The sequence below is a fragment of the Dufourea novaeangliae genome, unplaced genomic scaffold (genome assembly GCF_001272555.1).
Source record: "Dufourea novaeangliae isolate 0120121106 unplaced genomic scaffold, ASM127255v1 scaffold57, whole genome shotgun sequence".
Classification (NCBI taxonomy): domain Eukaryota; kingdom Metazoa; phylum Arthropoda; class Insecta; order Hymenoptera; family Halictidae; genus Dufourea; species Dufourea novaeangliae.
Genome location: NW_015373937.1, coordinates 1,628,413 through 1,652,533, shown reverse-complemented (window position 1 = coordinate 1,652,533; position 24,121 = coordinate 1,628,413). Strand labels below are relative to the sequence as shown.

The window sequence follows — 24,121 nt, the reverse complement described above, 5'->3', positions numbered from 1 at the left end:
CTCTTCCGAGCCAGTGGCGCGTGCCCGCTGTTGATCACCCCTTCCACGCTATATTATACCGATGCAACCCCGTCGAATCACGCCCCAATAGTCTTTCAGCTGCCTTCAGGAACATTCTAGCCCCATCCAAGTCTCTCTCGATCTTCGTGGAACCGATTCCTTTTCGGCCACAGCGCGCTCTAATTTCCATCCGCTATTCAGTTTTTCACGATGCAGCCGAGCGAACGTGGTCGCGGCATAAACGGCCCGTGGTTTCGACGATCCGCAAAAAAGACTGGCTAGAAAGCAGTGATTGTTTGACGCTCACCTGCACCTCTAAAAATAAGAGGGAGCCGAGAAAAAGGGGTGGAAAGTTACCTAATAACGTCTGACGCTGGTCTACCGTCCGTGGATGTCGTTAACGTAGGAGCACGATTACTCTCGTCTATCGGAAGGTAGTTAACCGAAGTGTTTCATGAACCGTACAGATCCATTGTGGTCCGGAATTCAGTGGTAGATTCATGTTCGTTTGATGTCGTGGGTTTTATGCCCTTTTTTCATTGGAAACTGTAGGGTATGTAGTTATATACAGTGTACCAAGAAGATGAATACCCCAAGTTAACTCGGAAGGATGAAGTTTCAGCAAAAAATGTTTGATACAAAAATTTTAGTATTTACGAAATAACAAATTAGAAATTACTTTCGTCTGAAATTAAATTAATTTCAATTCAAACTTGACGTAATATCGGAAGAATCTACGGAAGAGAAAGTCGACTAATTCACGCGTTCATCGAAGAGATTCCTCGTCCATATCTTAGAAATCGATTCGACAACGTTTCCCTGTCCGATTATCAATATTCACGATTCAATTTGCAATGTAAAATGTGTAACGTGTTCTGGACTTCCTCTTTCGGCCCGTCGATAACGCGTTTCGTTTTCTCCTCCTGGCCCCGCTGGAAGTACGACACGAGGGCAATAAAATTTCGCTGTTCCCGTGTTCGCGATGGAACGAGGCTGGACGTTGGCACGTGTTCCACAAACCTCCCTGGTTCCCCCGTTGTTCACGCAACGCCATCGACACCTGGCCCCTGGGGTCTGGGTTAGGTTAAAAAGCACGGGAATAATCCTGGCCCCGCTTGTATTTCCGCCTATTAATTTGGATAAGGCGATTTCGTCTCTCGTTCCACACGGGGTTTTTTTCTCTCCGGCGACGCGGAGACACGACGGAAGGTAATTCGAGCACGATTTAAACGGGGGCCTGGCGAGCAAAAGGAGCAGAAGAAGAAGTCCCTTGTGCTGTCTAAGTACTTAATAAGGCCCGACATGGGCGTCTCTAAAGCCACTTTAACCGTGTCTTCCCCTTTGGGCTTAAAATTCTCGACATGTCGGAAGAAACGAACGATGAAAATGCCGATAATCGTTTTCTAAATGATTCCCCCATATTGCCTTTCGACACACAACGCTCATCTCGGTCAACTTATCGCTATCTTGACGGAACGTATAAAATACATCTACACATTTGTAAGAATGGTAAACAATCATTATTTTTCATTGTAAATTATTTATCATTGTTTTTCATTCTCCTATTTATTCCTTTTGCACGGCTAACGAGACATTTAGTTACTCGACTCATTAGCCACCGACGATCTTTATTCCAAACAGGAATCCAGGTCATCGAACGATAGACAGATACGTTCTTCGGGAACTTGTTCAGAATCGGGGAACAATTTCGGTTAATCGAGCATTCAGAATCATCCTCGAGACGAATGTGGTTCAGTGTTCTTACAAGACGAATAAATCTTTCTCTCTGGATTCAATACAATCTTCCTCGAGCTAGATCGTACAGTCAACATCCAGAAGACCCATCTACTAAGCGTAGCTGGTTCCTGTAATCGAGTCCCAACCAGGTTCATTTAATCGAGTATTCAGAACAATTTCCTCCAGACGAATGGAGGAGATCGGTCTACGGTCATGAAGTAGATAAATCATTGCTATAGATCAAACACGAATATTCCTCCCTTGAGTAGGGACGATTCGTTGAGCCAAGACCAAGACGAAGACGAAAAATGCGTGGTCTGTCGTTGCGGGAAACGTTTTAATCGCATCCTCGTTTACTCCCCGTATATGTGTACACCTAGGACTATCGTGGGGTCCCATCCGGACTGACCGCATTCTCACCCGCGTGACGTCAGCGTCGAAAGAGGATCCTCTCTTTACCCGCGGCTTGTCGGTGGAAGCTCATGAATTTGCGCCTGGCTACATGTCGGGGGACCCCAATGGACGGCCTTAAAAATTCCCGGTGTTCGTTTATGGCTGGCTAATTAGATTTTTATCTTCATTAACGGCCCGCCCGACGAATCCAGTCGTCCCCCTCTCTCCTCCACCGATGGATCGCTCCTATGTGTCCTCACGGTATTGCTGTCGCCTCGGCTGTACCGGGTGTCTCGCAATTAATTCGCATCGATTACAGGGTCGCCATTGCAGATAGCGATTTTAATTTATCCACCGGGACACGAACGTTCGCCGGACTGTGTGTATCTTCCATTACGAGATACAGCAATGGCGAATTCTTCTCTCGTCGTATTCTTCGTCTCGTGTATACACGAGAAGGGAGAGCTGTAAAAGTTTCTCGGGGTGGGGTTGTCCGTGAACCTTGAGCAAGTTCGTTTGAAAAGGTTTCTAGAATTTGGTAGGTTTATGATTGAAAATTTTATGAACGATCTTCGCTTTTTAATGATGTCTGTTACTCGGAGATTCAGGAAATACCGTTGTAATAGTTTCTTTTTGGATGGAAGACGAATTTGGGAAATTAATTACAGTGACTCATGAATTTGTTCACGGAAAGCAGACGCTTATGGTTGACCAAATTATTTACCGAAATGCGAATTTTATTTCGAAATCAAGAAAAATTAGACGTAGACTTTATCCTCCGAGCATTCAGAATCGAAGCTTCCTACTCGATTTTCCTCTCGACGGAAATATACGTGTATAATCCCGAAGATCATTGACCGTAAAACCGTGGACCGTTGCATCCATTCCAAAGATACTCCGTTCCGCGAACAGCGATCTGCGTCGCATAGAGGCTAACCGTGTCCCAGCGATCCGCGACAGATCCTGCCTCCCATAAATCCCCCCGATGGAACGTCCATAAAACGGCCGGAGCCCTCTTCCGTGTATAGGACAAATTCAGTAGAGAAAATGCCTCCGTGTATACGGAGTACGCATCCGTTCTACCATCAGAGCCTTTACGACTCTTCTTTAATTTCTGCGATCCAACCTGCAGACTTCCAGGTTTTTCCCTCTCCTTTCGATCTCGAAAAAAACGTGGACACGGATAATGGGGAAGAGGTGTCAGCGGTACAGTCTCATCCGTTATCTTACGAGCTCGAAATAAATTCTGATCGCAAGGAGGAGGTGGGTTTTGCGGATCAAAGGGGGGAGTAAGGATCAAGGGTGCTGGCGGAGAGGAGGGGTCAGGTGCGTCGAGTCGAACGGCCTTAAATTATTCATGAATTCGTTTAATCGGTTTCTGCGCCTATCTTGTTTTCTAGGTTTTTACGTCGGGCTCCGGTAATCAACGTTAATTCGTAGAAAACCGTACCAGTAACGAGGATCATAAATTCTTTATTAGCATCGAGAGAGACATTCTTTCTCTCTCCTTCTTTTCCCCTATCGCGCCAAGGCGAAATAACGAGGGACGGTTGAGACATTGCATCTTGTCAACGGTGTTCACCGGAGGATTGGTAGAATGACAACCATCTCGTTTGCACGTTGAACAAAAGTATACATACGTATATGGGATTTTCAATCGGGTAATTATTGACCGAACAGAGGCAAGAGTTACGGGGTCGTTCGTGTTTGCTCGATGGCGTTACGATGGATATAAATTTCTTCGTACCTACGTTTGAAAAAATCTCTGACACTTATGGAAAGTATTAGCGAGAGCATACTTTCACCACTCGTTCGGTAATTCTTGTAGGTACACTGAATATCGAGAGTTTCATTGCGGATCAGAAATCCGTGTAAGTCACGTTCTACAAATAAGTCAAACGGTATTGCACAACTCCTCAACTGTACGTGGAAATTTTATATTTATTTACATTACTCGATAGAGCATAAAATTTGATAGGTATTCTATTTCATAACGATCATGTTTGTACTTCCAATTAAACTGTATATTTATTACCTTCTCGAAATATTATTTCGAAGACCAGTAATGACATTTCTCCTTTATATCTAACGAACGGATAGAATTCATACCATGTCATATAAGTGTGTTAGAAATTCACATTATTACCTTCTGTAGATCCATTTTCTGGTCGCGAGATTATGTACGAGGACCAAGCTAACGAGATGCAGAGAAGCACTGTATCTTGTCGCCGTTTCTCGGATTAGTCCCGAACGAGAGACACCGTCTAAAACGGTATTATTTACAGCGACGAGGTGTAACCTTTTAAATCGCCAAATGTCTCGCCGCAGGAGAGCCTTCTAGGCAGCCTCGCTGCCTCGATTCACGACTTCCTGATACCCTGGATCGCAGAACGATCTAACGCGACGGAATTTAAACGACGTTGCTCCTCTGAGCCGCCGCGCGATCGCGCTGGATCGTGACTGGCTAGAAGAAAGAGAGAGAGAGAAAGATCGGTTGGGAATCGGCTTCGTTCGCAATAAAGATACCCCGGCGAACTTACGGAATCATTCTTCTGTTTCATATTTCGCTGGACGCCTCGCGCGCCAGGAAACCGGACAGAAATTACATAATACTATAAATTATTCCCCCTTGCACCGACTGCTCGTGCTGCGAGGAAATCGTTTCAAATCTCGAGAACTGCCGAATGATTTCTCTCCTTGCCCCGGTGTGTATTGCTATATTAAATAGCAAGTACTTCTTGCGTTCCTGGAATTCCTGTTTACTCGACGGAGTTGCTTTGCAACGCGATTTCCTCTTTGACGTGTAAAGTTTGTACGGTAAATCCCTACCGTGTCGGAATCAATCGGGAGATTATAGTGTTCGGATAAAGGAATTTTTTGACAATAGAAAAGAAGCACTTTTACTGATATTAAACTTCATTTATTTCAATAGAGATGAAGAAAATTGAGTTCTCTTTTCATTTTGGCTGCTATGTTACATAAATTTTTCAATGCTACATATTTACAACACTAGAAGGCATCTGTATATGTTTACAGATGAATTTCTCATATCTCTATTAATTATTATCGCCCATCATTTACTACTAATACTTTTTAGTACTAAGTGTACCAAAAAGTAATGTCGTATTTTATGATGTAGAGCCTTTTTAACTTTCTATACTTCAATTAAATTTAGTCAAAGGTTTTTTTTATACACTAACATAACCTAGATTATCGAAAACAACGGGGACTATTTGTGCGATTACTGCCTTTATGTATGTTTTTCGAAGTTCCCCGTAAAGTTTATTTCGGAAAAACGACATTATCTTGTGATAGCCCTGATATACAGAACAGTGATTTCATTAAATTCGTTAGTCCACCGGTCACCAGTCAGCAGTATTTTTAATCAATAAATTGACAAAGAATTCGAAGAATTCACAGATTGTTCGAAAACTCCATCGGTCCCTCGATTCAATTTCGGCATCGTATCGATGCCCAGAACGGGTAGAAGCCCCTTTTTGCGGACGACTTTACCTTCCGTCGCTTTGCAATTTAAGAATCTCACTTCAGGATTCCTAGAAGCTCCTAGAAAGTCGCCGTACGGATTTCAGCAAATTTAACGACCCTCTGGAATTCTTATTGCCGCAATGGAAGACCGCTCGGACCGAGGAGGGAGAGGTGGGGGTCTGTCTCTCGATCCTAGGCGATCGAAATGCTGTGGCTGTGACAACCGGACGGCATCGCTCTTTTTACGCTCGTGCGCGCGAGCAGCTTCACCGCTTCCGAAGTCGCGGTTTCTGGGAAGAGGGTGGCACACACGGAGGACCAGGAATGCGGAGGAATGGAGGCAGACGCTGCTCCATATTTATCGTACCGACCGTCAAAGGCCTCCAGAAACGCAAAACCCACGGACGGTATGGAAGCCCGTGGGCCTCGTGGACAAGAAACAAATCAGTCTTATTAATTAATTTAACTGCTAGTCTAAATGACCGAAAGAACGAACCGATTCTTCGGGGTCCCAAAGCGCGCGCGCACGCGGTTTGCTTTTGGACGCGTGTGACCAGGGGAAAACGAAGTTTCGTCGTGTTGAACTCCGAAACACATTCTTTGCTGCGCGACTGAACATAAAAATGTTAACGCTTCCGAGGACAATCGGCTTGGTCTACGAGGATCTTGGGAAGTGAAGATTCGTCAAGGGTCTTAACCGAACGACTTTTTGATCATAAACGATCAGAGGAATTGATGCGATGCTTCGTACCGAATTGATGCAGAATTTCTTGTTCTTCTCGGGAAACTGGTTTTAGGATATTATTTGGAATGAATAGAAATTAAGCGACGTTTAGATTCTTCAACCCTGTTGTTCTCCTCTGATCTATCTGATACGAAATGAAGATTATATTTCAATAGGTATTATTTTTCTAAATATTTGTTTTTAGTGTCCAGTGTACTTATATTTTACGTCCACTCTTTGTGTATATCTGATTTTCTAGAACAAATAATATCAAAGTTGGAAATAATTTTATTTAATTGTTAGTGGTGATATATAAATAGAAGTTTATCTTCTACTTGTATTTACTTACGTATTACAAGTTACAGAGTCATTATTGTCCAACCTAAGCAACGGTCTAAATTCGACAAACTTTCCCTCCACCGAGCTGCTACAACCAATCGCGTCCTCGACCGTCGAGCATTCCCCGGATCCACGTAGTAATCCGTGGCATGGATCGTGATGATTACGTAACGAGCATTATCACGACGGAGATACCCCAATCCCCCGTGCGGCAGGGTTTCGCTAATCTAATTCGTTTCGCGGAACAGATTATCCGTCCGCTTATGTATGGACAACTATGTGTCCAAAGTTTGAAACGCAGCTGCAGTTTTCGACGGTGAAGGCACGACGTGTAGTCCGTCCCGGTGTTCTCGACCGTAATTATTAATCGTTCGCGAAAAGAAGACCGCCGCCGACAAGGAGGAATGGGTGAACGCGCTAGGAGCACTAGTATGGTGCTGGCTGTTGCACGAAATTGGTCGGGTGACTAGCAGACGAAGGCGGATGATAGCTCGCGAGCAATTTGGCGGCTGGTAACGAAGGGCCTGCGAAAACAAAGGAGGATCGTCCTCGCTCTCTCCACGGCCAATTGTTGCATTATTCATGCGTTTCTAGCAAGAAGCGGTCGTAAGCCATGCCCCCAGCCCCCAGGACGCGACTGCTTATTTCCATCGTCGTCTACAGCTCGCTCTTTCCAGCCTTCGAAATTCATTTTGTTCCCCTTGGGTGCCTTAGACGCACCATTAGTGCGCCAGGCAGCGTATGCCCCCGCCGTTCGTCCCCGGCTACCTCGATTACGAACGAAACTAGAAGACCTTCGGGAACTAGTTCCCCTCTTCACCGCGTGGAGATTCTGTCAAAAATTTGACTGAGGTCCTTTCAAAAGTTGATAGACCCGATAGGGTATCGGGGAGAGAGAGAGAGAGAGAGAGAGAGAGAGAGAGAGAGAGAGAAAACAGGGGGAACGCGTTGGGTGTTCTATCGAGAATGAAAATTAGGTGTTGGTCCTCTGTTATGCAAAATGCGAACAACTGTTTTTGTCGATAGGAATTTATTTCAAATTTGATTGGAATTAAAATGTGAATTAGAGTTCACTTGGCAGCTTCTATGCTATTTTATTCCACATAATTTAGCATATACAAATCTATGTAAATTATCTATGAGTGTTTATGGCTCCTCAACACTGAACATTAAATATTTCATAAACTAATGGCCAGAAAAGTCAGCGTTACACATGGGGACCTTTCCTTGTCAGTGTCGAGGAGTCTTCGAACACTCGTGGATGATTTACTGTAATTTTCGAATACAAGTCCTCGAGGATAAGTGAAATCTTTCTTTCGAAGATTCGATGAATACGTGAAGATTTTTATGCACGTTATTGTCACACGTGGGCCGCCATCTTGGATAGCCCGCAAGACCCCGCTAAGTATTGATTTTAGTTACACAAGAAAATGTTTCAATCTGCGCGACAGAGATGTAAGGATCGCGTAACAAAGCCCCGTCAATATTCCATTTTACCGAACATATCGACACTTTCTTCCTTGAAGAATTCCCGCACCTTTAATTTCTCCGCTCAGTTGAACGGACTTGGGGCCAACGGACCGGGAAGATAAAAACCAGAATTCGTCGGAATTATCTTAATGAAGTGTCACTAATGTCCGCTAGCTGTCTCGAGTCCGAGCGTTTCTCTCTTTTCACGGTAGATCCTTTCAGAGATCCTTCATCCCCCGAACACGTCAGGTAGCCCTCGGGGCCCCTGTGTTCACCACCGCATCGCAAAGAGGATAGACGACGAAAGATTCCCCGTGATAAACTGCCCGTGGAATCTCGAAATGACGTGCACACACAATGTTCAAATTTTTCTTCGTCTACGTTCAGAAGTAATCCGACCGTGGTTGAAGTACCTTCGAAAAGTCGAGGTAGCCACGAAATATCCAGGCACGATGAAAAGTTCGACATGGCAGGTGAAGTAATTCGATTCCATCCGTCCATAAACACGAAAGCCAGAATTTCAGAGTATCCGTGACACCATTGGACAATGTTCGACAATACTGACAAACACTGTCCTGGCAATAAATTCGTCAGCTGGGACGGAATCGTATCATTAGCGAATCATAAAATCCATCGAAACGACGCAAGGAGAGATACTGGGTCGTCGATGAAGAGGGGGGGGGGGTAGGGTCGGGGGCACACCAACCGATTTTACGATCTATGTTCAACGAGCCGGTCGTAATTTATTCCCGTTCTAGAGTGTATAATTATATGAAAATCTGCGGCTGGCCTGGGCCAACACACAGAATTCAATTCCTGTCATCATGCCGTGAGAGGCCCCCCGAGAAAAGGGATCCTGGGCCAAGAATGTCGAGCTAATGAACGCGCGCGCATGGTATGGACATCGACGGCGATGCTCGTGAGAAAGCCGTTCGCTTGCGTCAGGTATATAGAGAGAAGATACTCGTACGGTGTATTTTTAGCGCAGGTAAAGGTATAACCAGCGCGCTAGCGGTGTCTATGAGCGGCAAACACACGCTAAAAATCGACGTTCAAGGCGGGTGGAACCCGAAAAACGCCCCCTCATCCATCCTCCGGATTCTCTGTCTTTCTCTGCATCGACAGGATCTTCTCCTTCTTAGGCCTCACGAAGGAGGCGGCTTGGGTATTGGTAAAAACGTCCGGTGGTGGTGCTTGGTTGGTACCTGTTTCGATTTACCTGAGAAAGGACTCTAACTCCGTGAAGAAAGGAAGACCCCCCGAGACATACAGAGAGTAAGCGAGAGAGAGACTTTTGAACGGACACTTTGGACGATGGTTGGCGGATAGAAAGGGACGACGGTTCAAGTTAGCCCTCCCGATCCTCTGTCATTTGCTGCGAGCTTCAAGTCGTGAAGACCTCGAGGCTCTTCTCGTCCGCGTGCATCGACGATTCTCCACCCACTCATACACGCGTAAATCTCGACGGTGTGGCACCATCATGGCACTCGCATACCTGACCAGAAGTTGCTATACCCTGCCCACCTACCGCCATCACCCGTCTCTCTCATCTCTACTTACCTCTATACCTTTATACCTGCCACGGGACGAGCTTTCGTGCACCGATGTAGAGATACACGCGTCATTAAATAATCCTGGGGCCCCCGACGCTCATCAGGATTTTTACGAGGCGAAATAATATTCGGCCCGACCGTCCTGCGCGGATAGCCCCGCGATATTTTACGTAAGGATCCAAACGCGAGTCGATCTTCTTCTACCTCCTTTCTCTTCACTTCACCGCCTTGTTCTTCTACGCTCTCCATCTATTCAATGATTTCGTTTTCTTGTTCTTCGTCTTTATTCTCGTTTCCTTGTCGGTACATGGAAAGGTCCCCAAGTGTAACGCTGACTTTTTAATAAGGTGATAGAGCTAGGAATTCTGAAGCCAATGATTTCATATTTTTAATGAAATATTTCATGTTTAGTGCCGATGATTTACTATATAAGTACACCGAGAGTCCCAACCTCGTCCGTCATTTCTTACATCAACAAAACCACCCCTTTTTCTGAAACTTTATCAATCATTGATACGCTTGCGAATCACTTCTACCATAGGTAGAAAAATCGTGAAATTTGTAAGATCCATTCTCCCTGAAAGTGATCGACATGCTCCTCCGCCATTTGCCATTACTTCGTAGGGCGACGCAACAACGGACACGAGATCGCCGCGATAAAGAATACAATGACAAATTCTCGTTTCTTGCCTCGCGACCGCCCCGAAAGCGAAAAAGGGCGAAAGAAACGGCGCGTGAATGCGGGAGGAAAAGAAACGGGTGGGGGAGCGGTCGAAGGGATTAAAAAGAAGGAGGCAAAGACGGAGTATGTGAAGGGGAGGGGGTGGTGGAAGGGGATGCGATCGCGAGAGGAAAGACCCAGGGCCTTTGTTGTCCTAGTCTCCATCCGAAACGGTCCTTGAACACGTTCGAGACGTCTTTCGTCTCGTTGTCCTCACTCCGACTGCACACCGTCGGCTACAATTAGTGACGGGCTGGCAATCACTTTGCGAATTTTCTTGGTTGCTTTAATAATTGTGACTGTTTGTAAGAGTAAGTAAGACAGTAACTTCATTGTATAAAATACACTGCATTTGCCGCAGAAATTCTTGTGAAAAGTCGAATCAGTAATTCTGTGATACATTTATTTGCGATTGAAGTACAGTAGAACCATGGGTGTAATCAGATTATCAGTCAAGGGAGGGCAAAATTAATCTCCAAGTAAATTTCATAATGTTACTTTAAATGGACATTAGGTTTATTTTAACTTCTCCTCATTGTGATATTGTAGGAGATATAACTTTTGACAGATACTGTCTCGCGATACCAGTTCAATTAAAAACCAGAATAGAAGGAATACGCAAGCGCGAGATGTCACCTCACTTTGTTCCAGGATCGCACTGGTAACAATCCGAATTTCACCGAAGCAGACGGACCCGAAACGACAGTGTGCCGCAAAACGTCCGACGACGATCGCTACTTATGCCCCAAGACCCCGTACACCTGCGGAATTAGTCGCGAGAAGGGTAGGGAGGGGGTGGGTTAGGATGGCAGACGAAGGAGATAAAACGAAACCAGACCGAGACGTTTTAACCGCGTGCCTCCGAAATTGCAGAATTATGATTCTTCCCGGAATACCTGGTCGAGTGTCGCCAGCTCGAATTAGAGGGAACGGGCAAACGATTAAACGAGAGGTAGAGAGGAGGGACGGACCGTGAAGAAAAAGAAATCGCGAGGAGGTTGAGGAGACAGAGTAAAAGAAAGAGAGAGATCCTCTTGTGGGTACTTTCCTTTTCTACCACGTGGTTGCCCTTCGGCCATGAAAAAAAAAGAAGAAAAAGAAAAAAAGAAAGGACAGTCGTGGGGCCGGTGCTGCAGCAGTCTCTTCCTTTGCACCTGATCGCTGCCTCCTGCCGCTTAATTGGAAAGATCCACGAAGATCGAGCATTGTTTGCCAAACAAGAGTCGCGTGAAACACGCGAGCCAGGCATTTCTATGGGTAGAAGGGGCTCTCCGTGATGCGGGGACCCCTCGATCGTAGGCTCGAGCGTAATAGAAGTCAACGCCGCGCCCAGGGGCGCACTCGATAACGCTCTGCCATCGCCGTGCTCCTGGAATAATTATCGGGAGGGCAGGTGGCGCGACACGGAGAAATTGGAGTTTCCGGTCCGTCTGGGAATGCCATTCGGCTGAACGAGGAATAATACCCGCGGACCCGGTGCAAATGCAATTTCGATGCCGAGGACGAGCACGATGGAAATAACGGCGAGTACATATGTAGATATGTGTATGCGATTGTAAATCGAGAGGGCACGAGACATATTTTGTAGGAAAATTCATTTTATGCATGAACGTGTTCACACTGTGATTTCGACTGATTCTCACGAGGGATGAACTCCAACTGTACCAATTCGATTGTATCGATCTTTTGCAGGATGATGGAATATGTATGAAATATTAGCTGTAGTTATTTGACAGTTTTGAAGATATAATTAACTAACGTTTCATACCTATGTAGTTATTCCATGTAATATTCCTAATATATACTAGGTTAATATTTCACAGATCTCATTAGAAATATGTACATATTCTATCACTCTACAAAAGATCGATGAAATCGAAGTTGTACAACTGGGGTCCTTCTCTTGTTAATGTCTTTATACCGATGTCGTCAGTACTCTCGTGCAATCAAAGTTTCATAGTATATTTTCTAGAAGAATCTCTGAACGCAGACAATTTTACTCTACATTCAAAGTGTTCAGTGCCATGGCAATTTCAGCTGATTCGCGATATCTTCATATGGACGAGGTCTATGGGGTGATTAAATGTCAGTAGACTGGTGCAGCAAAAATCGACTAGTATTCGTGAAAAGAATGTATTTTTGCAGAATGTTGTTCGACGTTCGAAGATAGAAGTCGCACGATATATCGTCACGATCCACTGAACTTCCGTTTGCTCCTTGCACCGGTTCATAAATCATTATCCGCGTCCTGATTCGGATTATTGGTGGATACGTTGCGCAATGCGTTTTCCCTCGACTCTTTTTATTCTACCTCTGATTTTTGAGGACAGCTGGGGATACGTAGGAGCAATTAGACGAGTGTATATGTACGTATACACGTCGCAGTATCGTAGACCAGTATCATGTGTGGGATTTAGAAACAATGGCGGGTAATAGCGAGGCGAAGCTTGGTTATTAATTGGCTCGGTGAATAGTTCTTTATCCGCGCGTCGATTGTTATACGCCATATGCAAATCCACGAACGAAATAACTCGAGTGTGATACACAATGGTGACTAGAAAAATTTCTAATGGGCTCTCGAAAACAGATACGACGATCGATGTCATCCATAGTTATATAAAACACGGTAGAGGTGAATTTAGAGTAAATAACTAGAAAACCGTATGGTCCTCGTTGCAAGAGATATCCAAGCTTTACACTTCGAGTTATAACGAGCTGAAAGGAATGCGTGCAACGCCATGTTTGCATCCACTGCACAGCGGTTCGCACCTCCTCTTTAACTCGTCATAACTCTAAAAATAAATCTCTGACCATGTGTGTACATCCGTACAAAGTTTTCTTCCCTACTTTCTGCTATAGTCTCGTTCTCGTCCCGTAGAACAAACAAAATATATAATATTCCATGAAATGTTATAAATACCCTATGGATATTTACAGAAAACCAACATTTTCCCAGACCATTTCGTACACGATTGGAAATTTCACGGGAAACTCGATTTCCCCGTTGATTACTAATTTAATAATTCGATTTATGTTCGGTACGACTCATGGATGCGAGGAACGCGTCAAAAATCGTCTAAAAGTCAACAACAAACCGGCTCACCGATCCTCAGAAACGACCGAAACGTATCACACGTATATACAAAACAAAGGAGACATTTAATTACAGCCGGGAAACATTAAGGCATCGGGGATGCATTATACAGATTCCGTAGCCGTGAAAAGACAGGACCGGTTCAACGAGTACAGTCTCGATACACAATCGCGGAACGATGGTCCATTAAGAATAATTTCGACAGTGAATCGACTCGAGTCTGGCGAACAGTAAAAGTGAGTGAGACGGGGGAGACACAGGCATAGGAAAGGAATCCTTTCGCGGCAAAAAGGAAACGGGAGAAAAAAAAAAAAAAGGAAGGGAACGCCGTGTGCAAACCCGTTTGGCCGTTAGTAGTTGCAAGCGTGCGCGTGCGGGCTTCCACGACGGACTATCGTGCCCCGTGCTCACGGCTAAAAGTCCGTCCGGGGGATTGCTCTTTTGCTCCTGCCGGCTTGTACACTGACCTATATTCGATGGAACCGGGTCTGGAGACCGTGCAACCATCGGAGAGAGAAACCCACTACCCTGAAGGTGAAGAGGAACACCGCGGGACCGAACGCCTATACATGTACGGCTCCTAAACCCTCCATTGATCGACAGTCGCGCTACGGGTCGTCGTCGATCGACCGTGTACCTTTTTCTTCTTTTCCTTTCGCCAGATATTTATTATCCACGTATACACGTAGAATAAACAGGACACCTACATGCCTGGTTGCATCGAATGTGATGCAGTTAAATCGATGTAGCTCGCCCCCCTCTCTTTGGCGAACACCGTTGGCTATTTACGTGACCCTGGTTCTGAATCTTTTAACGCGTGACGCACTTTGGAGACTATTCGGGTCGTGATGATCGATCTTCGCGTAGTCGAGATGATTGAAGTTCTCGCGAGGAATCGGAAACGATTGAGTGATTTGTTTTACTTGAAACTTGAAACACGTTGAACGAAATGTCTCGCGTTGCAATGTCCATTTAGGTAGTATAATTTCTTAGAAAATTAAGGTCTTCATGATGTTTTTGTAATAACGAGTTTTGATCGTGTCACTTTCGGTGGATCGATTGTTCGACGATGCCCACTTAAATTAAGGAAATTGGATCGGTGGGTGTCGAATAGATCGAAAATCATGAAAAGTGAAATTCTGTTCAACCGGGATTCGCGACGAGAGATACACGAGTACGTGTAATGACGCTCGGAAAACTGGAACGGCTGGTAAATGTAACCGGGTAATCGATTGTTCCGGTGATCCCAGAATCTCGAGCTGGTGATCGCGTATGGAGCTTTTGCGCGGACGGCTCGGTACGCGGGGCAACGAATGCAAATGAAATTTTGCATATTTATGGAACCCGCTTTCGACATGTCCCTGTCGAACCCGGTGATCCCAGCTTTATTTCCACGACGCCTCTGTTTTCGACTCAATTATAATCATTGATTTCATTCAGTGCAAATGATTAGTTACTAGACTATGAATTAATCAATTTTTCATTCCATCAGTAAAAAGGATATAGCTTATATTCTTGATTACATTGTACCTGAGACTCCACAAACTTCATGCACGATCGAATAATCATGAATGAAAATTCATTATTTATATGATAAAGCGAGGCATGACCTCTACGATTTACTGTTCGTACAAACGATAAAATTAGCTGTCAGTAGTACAAACACTCCATCCGGGGACGAATCTTGCCGGGTGGATGAGGCTAGAGACACCAAGAGCGTGAACTGTGAAATTGATCGAGTTTCGCGGGGCGATGTTTCAATCCCGGTGCCCGTAAGACTCGATCCTCGGTTGACCTAGATACAAACCCAGGATATCCCGTCGTCTCGAGTATCCCTGACGGATATTCGATTAAAGTGAAAGTCTAAATTCGGATGTAAAAGCAAAGCGGAACATCGCTAACGTCGAAATATGGGGACGACGCGTGTAACCTGGCTTTCGCTAATATCTCCGTCTCGTAAACATTGAATACCAGACACATGTATACATATACACGTATATTATACATATATCCATCGTTACTGAAGACTTTTATACGGGCACGGTTAGACAGGTACCGCGAGCGTTCCTCTTATTACGACCTAAAAAACTCGTGTAGATCGCGTGCCAGTAATACACGGCTTTTCATTAAACGGAGAGTATCAAGATAACGAAAGAGCGATATTGTTGGTAAAAATAGGAGCCACTTCTTACCGGCTTTCCAAGGATTAGGATATAAAATCCACTACACATATTTGAGGACGTATCTGTTTCCAACCGTCAGAAAGATCGTTCACATCGCGTTCGATCGTCCCGTGAATCAAGTATAAACAGAGTTATTAACTACAAAACGAGACGTGTATCGTATTGCTATTATTTTGTATTCAGACTTGACTCGGATATCTCTTTCGTCCAAGTATCTTCTATTTTCTTTAATATAAATTTGTCCACTCAGATCGTTCCAGTTAGATACCGTGGATCGGGTACGATAATTGATCGTTTACTCTACGGTGAAGATAGCGATATATACGTGTTCTGGCATTGAAAAACGATCGATAATTACCTGTACCAGCCGGCAGGAAACGCCGGATTAAGTTCGCGCGATTAACAGAGCCGATAGTTATATAGTTGCGTTTTAATGCATGCCCGGTTATTTGCATGATTATAGGTGTACGATTATAAAGGCGTGTGCGCGCAGGGGGGAGACGGATCGAACGCAGATCGTTCGATAAGTGAAGGGTCTCGCGTGATAAATGCGCTCGTGATTGATACCGGAACACGCGTGAAAGAACGGGGTGGGGACGATTGAAAGAAGCTCGTGCTGGGCCAGCTCGAAAAAAAGCTGTTACCGCGAAGGTGCCCGATGAAACCGGGCCCCGTACCCCTAACCCCCCCCCCGCCCCTCGGTGACGTTGTAATACGGTGCTGCCCGCACTCCTTGAATGCAAATTCGACGACCGGATATTTCGTTAAATGTCAGTAATCCCCGATGTTTGCGCTAAACGAACGAACGTGTGTGTATACATAATCTGTCTCGCGAAAAAAAGAACTCGTTCGCGCGCGCGCGCGCGCACGCCCCGCGACCGCGTAACGAGCACGCTGTCAACTGATTACCATACCGAATAGAAAGTAAATGAATAAATCAGCTCTGTCCAGCTACGTTTTTGTTTGCGTCATCTAGCTGACCGGGACAAGTTTGCGAATGGTTGCGCGACCGATGTGTTTTGCTCTTCCTACGAAATATCGTAGCTTTTATGTAGTAACACTCTCCAGCAACCCCTGATACCAGTAATATTGTTAAAATTCGCTAAAATCGACCTTGAGGAACGAATCACACGGCCCAGTTTTTTACCCTCGTACATGTGTGTGTTACGCCCGTTTTCATCGAGGATGCGGTAAAAAAGAACCGCGCGCACCACCAAAGAGGCTCGATTCCATTTTTCGCCCCATCGTCTCTCCGTGTCTGTCTCATTAGCACTTCTGACCCCTACGGTAGACGGTGTGTGTGGAATCGCGTCGGTGAGAAAGAAAGAAGGCAGAGGCCTGAATGCAACTGCAAATGAGAGGCCACGGGACGATGCTGCGGCCTCGGTATGCTTCTACGAACTAGCCCCTATGAAAGATGCAGAGGCGCTAAATGAAGGCCCTGCGGTCACTGGATACCGTGGATATATCAGGGGATGACTCGGGCGCAACTGGGGCGAGAGCACGCTTCGCTTTGATCAGAACCTGAGGGCATCTTTCATTTTCTTGCGTTCGCTCGGTCGTTCCGCGGCATTCAATTCTTTCAGCCAGAAAAAGCTGGAACAGATTAAGCCCCGCGTCGCGGTGCAGGTGTACTCGCGGGACGTCAGGTGACATTGTTGAAGTTATTACGATAACGTGAGGTGCAATTTTGAATACAACTAGAAGTATATTGGTCGAACGACTCTTCCATGAAGAATTCACTTGGTAATAGATTGAGAAACTGTTTTTCTAAGATAGATTCTTGTTTCATTAGAATAGTAACTGCATATACGTTATGTTGACTCTAATTGGTTTGAGCCAGTGTTCCTTTTGATGCACTTTGCTCAAAGTTGAGGATTCGAAAGTGTTTCCCGTATTTTATGGGATACTTTGTGCCATTACAATCTAGTGTAAGAGTGTTAAAACACAAAAGACACTCGCGTTTCACCAGTGGGAAAAGTCAGGCGAATAGATTTGGATCTACAGGCGACTTTCCATTCGGGAACCGGTTCCTCGGAGATTATCCAGTTCGGATAAAAGGAACAATTTTCCCCTCGCAATAATAAATTAACGTCGTCAGCCGGGGATTAAGTTATCGTGCGAGCGATATATAATACTTTCGAGTTGTTATAAATTACAGCAATATCGGGAACGATACGGGGGAATTTTGTCGCGATCGAAGATCGCTAGAAAGTCTCGCGATAGTGCGCGGAAATATTGCGCGATACCGAGACGACGATATATTAAAAATGAAATACTTTTGTCACCAGAAATGATTGCTACCTCTCCTGGAAGTTTTACGTAAAGTATCACGTACACGCATGAATATTATTTCGCGCGGGCATTTCATACTTCACGTCGAGCGACATGTATCGCACCTTCGTATCCCGTAAAAGTATTGCTGAAAGATTCAATAAATGCAAATTTCCATCAGGAAGTGTTCCACTTCCATTCGCGATGTTTGACTCGGAGAGATAACGCCGCGATGGGCGAGTAACTTGGATGCCTCCGAACTTGTAATTGCCTCCAACTGAAACTTAACTTTTGAAAATTCTCGGAGACCTCGATATCGGCTGCCAAAGATACCACTGAAAAGCGTGGCCTGTGGCTGTGATGGGCATGTCCTGGCTGTGGCTAAATTAATTAATTTCGCCTTTTCCTCTCAGACCCCCCACCCTTTCCCACAATGATACCGTTACCAATCCGTTAATGTCTGCATACTGACTTCTTCAAAGACCTCCGGCAAACCAACCCTCCCTTGCCAGGCATCGCGTAACTACTTTATCAATCATCTTTGCATCCAAACAAACCGAACAACCACGCGGATAGATAGGATGGACTCACCGGATTTTTGGTGAGTGCCGAGGTGGACGCAGCGGTAGGATGGTGATCGTAGTCCAGGTACTCGTCCCGATGGTGTCGCCCTGTACCGTGTCTCTCCCTGTCGTCCCTTACGTCCCTGACGTCCCTGACGTCCCGGAGGTCCCTCAGATCCCGTAGATCCCTGATGTCGTGCAGGTCCCGAAGGTCGCGGAGGTCGCGCTGGCTCACGTGGTCCCATTCACCGCGAAGCTGCCTCGACATCGCCGTCGGCTCCTCCTCCTCCGAGTCGAGGAGCAGCTGCTCGACTCCGCCGCCACTTCCTCCACCTCCTCCGCCTCCTCCGCCACCGCCTCCGCCACCTCCGACACCACCTCCGCGTCGGGCGGGATAACGCCGGAGGTCACACCATCCTACCTCCTCCTCCGCCCCTCCGGCGACCTCGCCGCGGGGCAACCGAGCCGTGCCTGGGGCCCTCACGACCGATCTGCCACGAACCTCCTGCCCCCGCGGCCCCCCGGGGGGCTCCACCACATCACACCCAAACGCTACGCTACGCGGACCCCTCACGACCCAGCTCTTCTGCTCCCCCCGGCTACCACCGTTTATGCCCGCCGCCGACGCCGCAGCGACTTATACACCCTCCTGGCCCTCTCGCGCGACTTTTCTCGAGAGGAAATTCGTCGTCCTCTCGTGGTCCGGCCTGGGGGACGCCTGCAACGACGGAAGTGGCCCGGAGACTGGTCGGTGTTTCGGAGTCGATGCGCTCCAGGCGAAAGGCTCTCTATGGAGAGTGTCTGTAAACAGAGGGAAGGGGTTAAGCCAGATCGATTGAAATCTGGTTGGAGCCTCGATGTGGCTACCGGGTCAAACGGATGTATTGGAGAACAGATATCTTTGTTCTGGTCTCTTTGGGGTTATTGCATTTGCGGTGGGTTCGGTACCACTATGGATATCTTCTTTTGATAACAATCTGGATGAACTTAATGCACGATTTCGGACACTAGAGGTACACTTAGGGATAATTATACTTATGCATTTTTAGCGTATACGACACTACGTGAAATATGATAAAAAGTACAGTTAATATCAAATTTAATAGAGTTTATGTCTTATTAAGTGTGTTATTCGAATAAAATTGTGCCCAACCCTGATTTCATACCAATTTTAAATTGACTGCGCTGGGGTATAGTTTTGTATGCTTTATGTACTTCATCCATTATGGGGTCCATTACAGTACCTTGGCTCGTCTCGGAGGAACATTGGTTTCCTATCAATTGACTAATAAATATCATGTGTCTATGAATTTATGTTACTTCTATGCAATATAAATTCTCCTGTGGATCATAGTTGACAAGCTTTCGAACAGTAAAGAAATCTATAAAATTATACAATTTCATTTTAAGTTGAACATCCTCGTTCGAACAATTAAGGCTATAGTAGAAATATGGTTAGACGACGTTTTAAGCACGAATGATGTTGTAGTTTAAATTCGATTTAGGTAAACAGCGGGACCACCTTGTCGCTGGACAATAACGCGGATGTGTTGTTACTTACACGATTAAACGAGCTGTGTGATGAACTCGAGCGGTGGGGAAGAACACGCCTATAGTTTCCAGAGACTTTGGTACACGATAGAACATTACCCGTAACCGCACGTAAGATGTAAATTGAATTTCTGCGCCGTTACCATACGCCCTGGCGGATAATTCAATTTAATTTTAGTGAGTCAAGCAATTTTGACGCAACGGCACGTGTTCTCTTGTATTGTCCCCCTAGTGTGCGCTAGTCAGCGTTTCGTTAGCGTCCTTTGAAGTTTACATTACTTTCCGTTTGAGACGAGGAAACTATGTTTGTGGTCTGCACTGTGAAACTCAGAGTTACTCGAACAATGTATACAAACAGGCAAGCAGTGTATGTATAAAAGGTTTATCATTCTGTTCTGCTGTTAATAGGCAAATTTCCTTTCTCCCAATTAGTAAAAGGGACATGATTTCTTTTCGGTGGTTCTAATTTAACACGAAACATTCCCGTTTCAAACTTCTTCGGAGCAATAAAAAATTGTAAAAACTATCTCAAACTCACTAGAAATTGTTATATTTCTAATTTCTCTCTTCACCATCCATCGAACATTTCTATCCAGGCCAGTTAAACCGTTTAGAAACAACGTTCATCAAGTTCAAGTTATATTTACCGTCGGTTATTAATAATGCTAAAGACTGCTATTTCTGCAGTGCCAGCAGACGCCATACAGCGAAAATAAATGTTCTATAAAGGTGCATCGTCTACGTCATTCCCTTCTACAAACAACCGTTTCCGTGTCACGATGAAAAATTGAACCGATGAATTTTCTATACATATACGTCCAAAGAAAGACACCTCGTTTCATCTAGAGATTGTTAGACCGATAACTTAGTTCCCACCCCGGAATCGGCCGATCGATGATCGTTAATTAACGCCACCGCCGAAAGACGTCGACCACTGATAGTGATATACGGAGAACTTCTCTCTGCCAAGGTCAGACCCGAGCATTCGAAAGTTATGGCAGCTCGGTGCACCGTTTACCTTGAGGCGTTAACGCGGAAAAGCAATGCAAGATCAACGCGAATCGCGAGCACAAGGATCACAAACTCGCGTCTATCCGCGGACAATGCGATCGATGAGTTTAACTGGCGTGAAATCAAAACGATAAAACCGAGTGCGTAAAGTCGTAGTCTGCTGTTCGAATCTTTCGAACGAGGAGGGTGGTAGAGGGTGGCGACAAAGCTCGGCCCCAAAGTGGAGTGAGTTGAGGTTAGGTCACGCCGCAGACCGCGAATGTAGGGTTGTGGGTCGCGCCCGGTCGAGCTCAGCTGCGCTACGACCTAAAGGGGTTGCGGCTCGTCTCTAGTCAGACACGATCGAGACACCTCCCCGTTACTTTCTTATAGAAAATCCCTCAATTTTTTCAACCCCTCTGATCTACTTATCCCCTTAACGATCACAGAGGGTTACCTGCACAGGAAAAGTAACGGTGAAGTAGATTCTACTGTTCATAGTCAGACATGGTCAGACGCGTTCACATCGAGGTGGAGATCGTACTGGTACCGTTTCGTAGTTCCTCGAGATAATTCTATTCCACAAATTGGAAACTAAATGGGAAGGATTCCTCTATCAAAGACTATCGATCACGATCCAATACGTGTAATCGTGAGCGAGAAATAATAATACCGATTGTACGGGTTTACAGGATATCATTCTCGAAGACTTACTCCAATTTCCTTTCCTCGCGGCCTGGTGTACTCGTACCACGACCTTTCCAATCAACGAGACGACGATACACACCACAAAGATTATCACTTTCGCACGCGACTCACGATCACCGAAGATAGACTTCCCCAGCCTGATACGCCCGTAGCCCTTTCGGGGGTTAAAAAAAACGGGTTTTTTTGCTGGCTCGCGACCGATGTACTCTGTGTTTCCGCGATTGGTGGACGTGTTCCGCCCGGGGTAAAGAAAGTGTCCACGACGTCGAAACGACGGTTGACGGTTGGGGCCGTGCTCGCGTCGACGGCTGCTGCCTACCCGCGGCTCGTCGCACTACCTCGGCCGGTCTCGGTCAGCCTCGTCCTCTATCGTTACTGTTCGGCCCGTCTGTCCTGACGTCGCGCGGGGACGCGAAAACCCCGGCGGTGTTTGGTATCGATCGCATGCGCCAGCGCACGCGAGCACCGCTGCGGCGCGTCGTCGTGTCGTCGTCAACACGCGGCCGCGCGTTTCACCACTGCCCGTGGGGGTTGCCCGGACACGTGGCTGCGCGTTTCCACCTTAACGATTGTTTTTTTCTTCTGCTAATCGGTATTTCGTACACGACGATCGTTTGGTCCGTTTTCCGGTGAACCGAACTTGATGATCTTGCACCTGAATTCGTTCCTACCTGAAGAAATGAAGTTTGGTGGGAATATGGACGTTGGGTGTCAAGGGATGACCTTGCGATAGACGAGTCTATCGCGATAGGTAGATTGTCCCAAGTTCAGAGTCGGACATTTTTAACCCTTTGCACTGGAGTGTCCTCTCTGGAAGAATAAAATGTACGGGGAACTAGAACATTCCGAGTGGAAACGATTAAAATGATGACTGATTTGATCCGTGAGACACTTGGAAGTATGAGATCGACGCGTTGGCAATCCTTTGATGGGTTCTAACGCGATTTTATTCTTGATACAACACCTCGGCTCTAAGCGCGATATTATGTTAAGATAAATGACATTACAGAGGAATCGATTTGTTTATCACGCGACGGAGCGTTATCGGTGGAATTTCGTTGAGCGTAGTTTCGAAACGATGATACTCGTATGGCGGTCGTTAAGCTGTTTACCGCGAGGCAGTCATTAAGACCAGTGCTTTCATTTAATTACGCGATATCAGCTTACATTAAATACCGTAGTCTGAGCCGCCAGACACTGGTCTAATTGCCCGATGTAGTAATTAGTTAAATGGACCATGTGCTTTGCTGTCTGTTCATATGTAAATAATCATGGCTTAATGCGACTCGAAAATTTCTACTCTGGGTGGAAGTGATCGGAAGGCATGCACCCGGTCCAGGGGGGGGGGTTGATATGTATATCATCCCCCGTGGCACGTCGCCGCGCCTGACATCTGACGGAGGGTGAAAGAAGTGGCACGAAAGAACTCCAAAAGAGCACAGAAAACAGTCTGCAGTTTTCTACGTAAGGGTTAGTCACCCTTCTTGCGGCTCCTCTCGCGCAACGTCTCTTGGAGCTTTCTTTACCGACCTTCAGTGATAACATTCAGAGACACTATCCACCACCTTTGACGAAGATACCTGAAGTTGAACGAATGGGTCGTTTCAATCGAACGCTATTGATCGTCGAATAAATAACTGGAAATACTAAGAGAATAGTACGCTATACGGTGCTGCAGGCTGGTGGCTAGAATGAGAACGCATATTTTGCGAATTGTAGCTACATTCTAAAGGACGTAATTTCCTCGTGCATACCAAGACGCATCGTTATCACATACACAGAAGTGTGAAAATGATTGAACGCAAGAAAATCCTGTCAATTTTGGGGCGAAGTCTGACGGAAGACCAAACTATTCTAATCCTGGATTTCAAAACTACACTAAGTCATCGATGAGTGTTCTAAGGCTCCTCGGCCCTGACAAGAAGAAGTCCCCAGGTGTAACGCTGACTTTATAATGAGATTTCGCACAGTGGGGATAGAGCTTCAAAATTCTGAAGCAAATGATATTTGTTTCAGTCGCATATGATCATTAATTTATGAAGTATGTATTTAATGTTCGGTGCCGAGAGGCCTTCGAACATTTATCGACAATTTACTGTATCCTGTGACTTACGTTATTACTATTCATTCGTGAAAGTTACGACTAAAAAGAAAACACGTAGTATTCTTGTAAAATATTATTTTTATTGAGACAAAAATCTGCGTTATAAATATTTATGATAGCCAGACTTAAAAATAATGGAAAATCATGACAATAATTATTCAGAACAATCTGCACACACGTTGACAACACTGACGGTAACCTGCCTATTTCTGATAATCACGAATTCGGGGT

General features: G+C 45.6%; 1 protein-coding gene across 2 annotated transcripts in view; it reads right to left on the bottom strand.

Annotated features, from left to right (window-relative positions):
• LOC107185386 (voltage-dependent L-type calcium channel subunit beta-2) overlaps positions 1–22,081 on the bottom strand; it is an 85,897-nt gene extending 63,816 nt beyond the window's left edge. For both annotated transcript variants that reach the window (XM_015573052.1, XM_015573053.1), the window contains exons 1-2: positions 21,793–22,081; positions 18,566–19,338 (exon numbers count right to left, since the gene is read on the bottom strand). In XM_015573052.1, the coding sequence (XP_015428538.1) occupies positions 18,566–18,805 (240 nt within the window). In that variant the 5' untranslated portion in view covers positions 18,806–19,338; positions 21,793–22,081. The remainder of the gene's footprint in view (positions 1–18,565; positions 19,339–21,792) is intronic.
• Between the last annotated feature and the right edge of the window lie 2,040 nt (positions 22,082–24,121).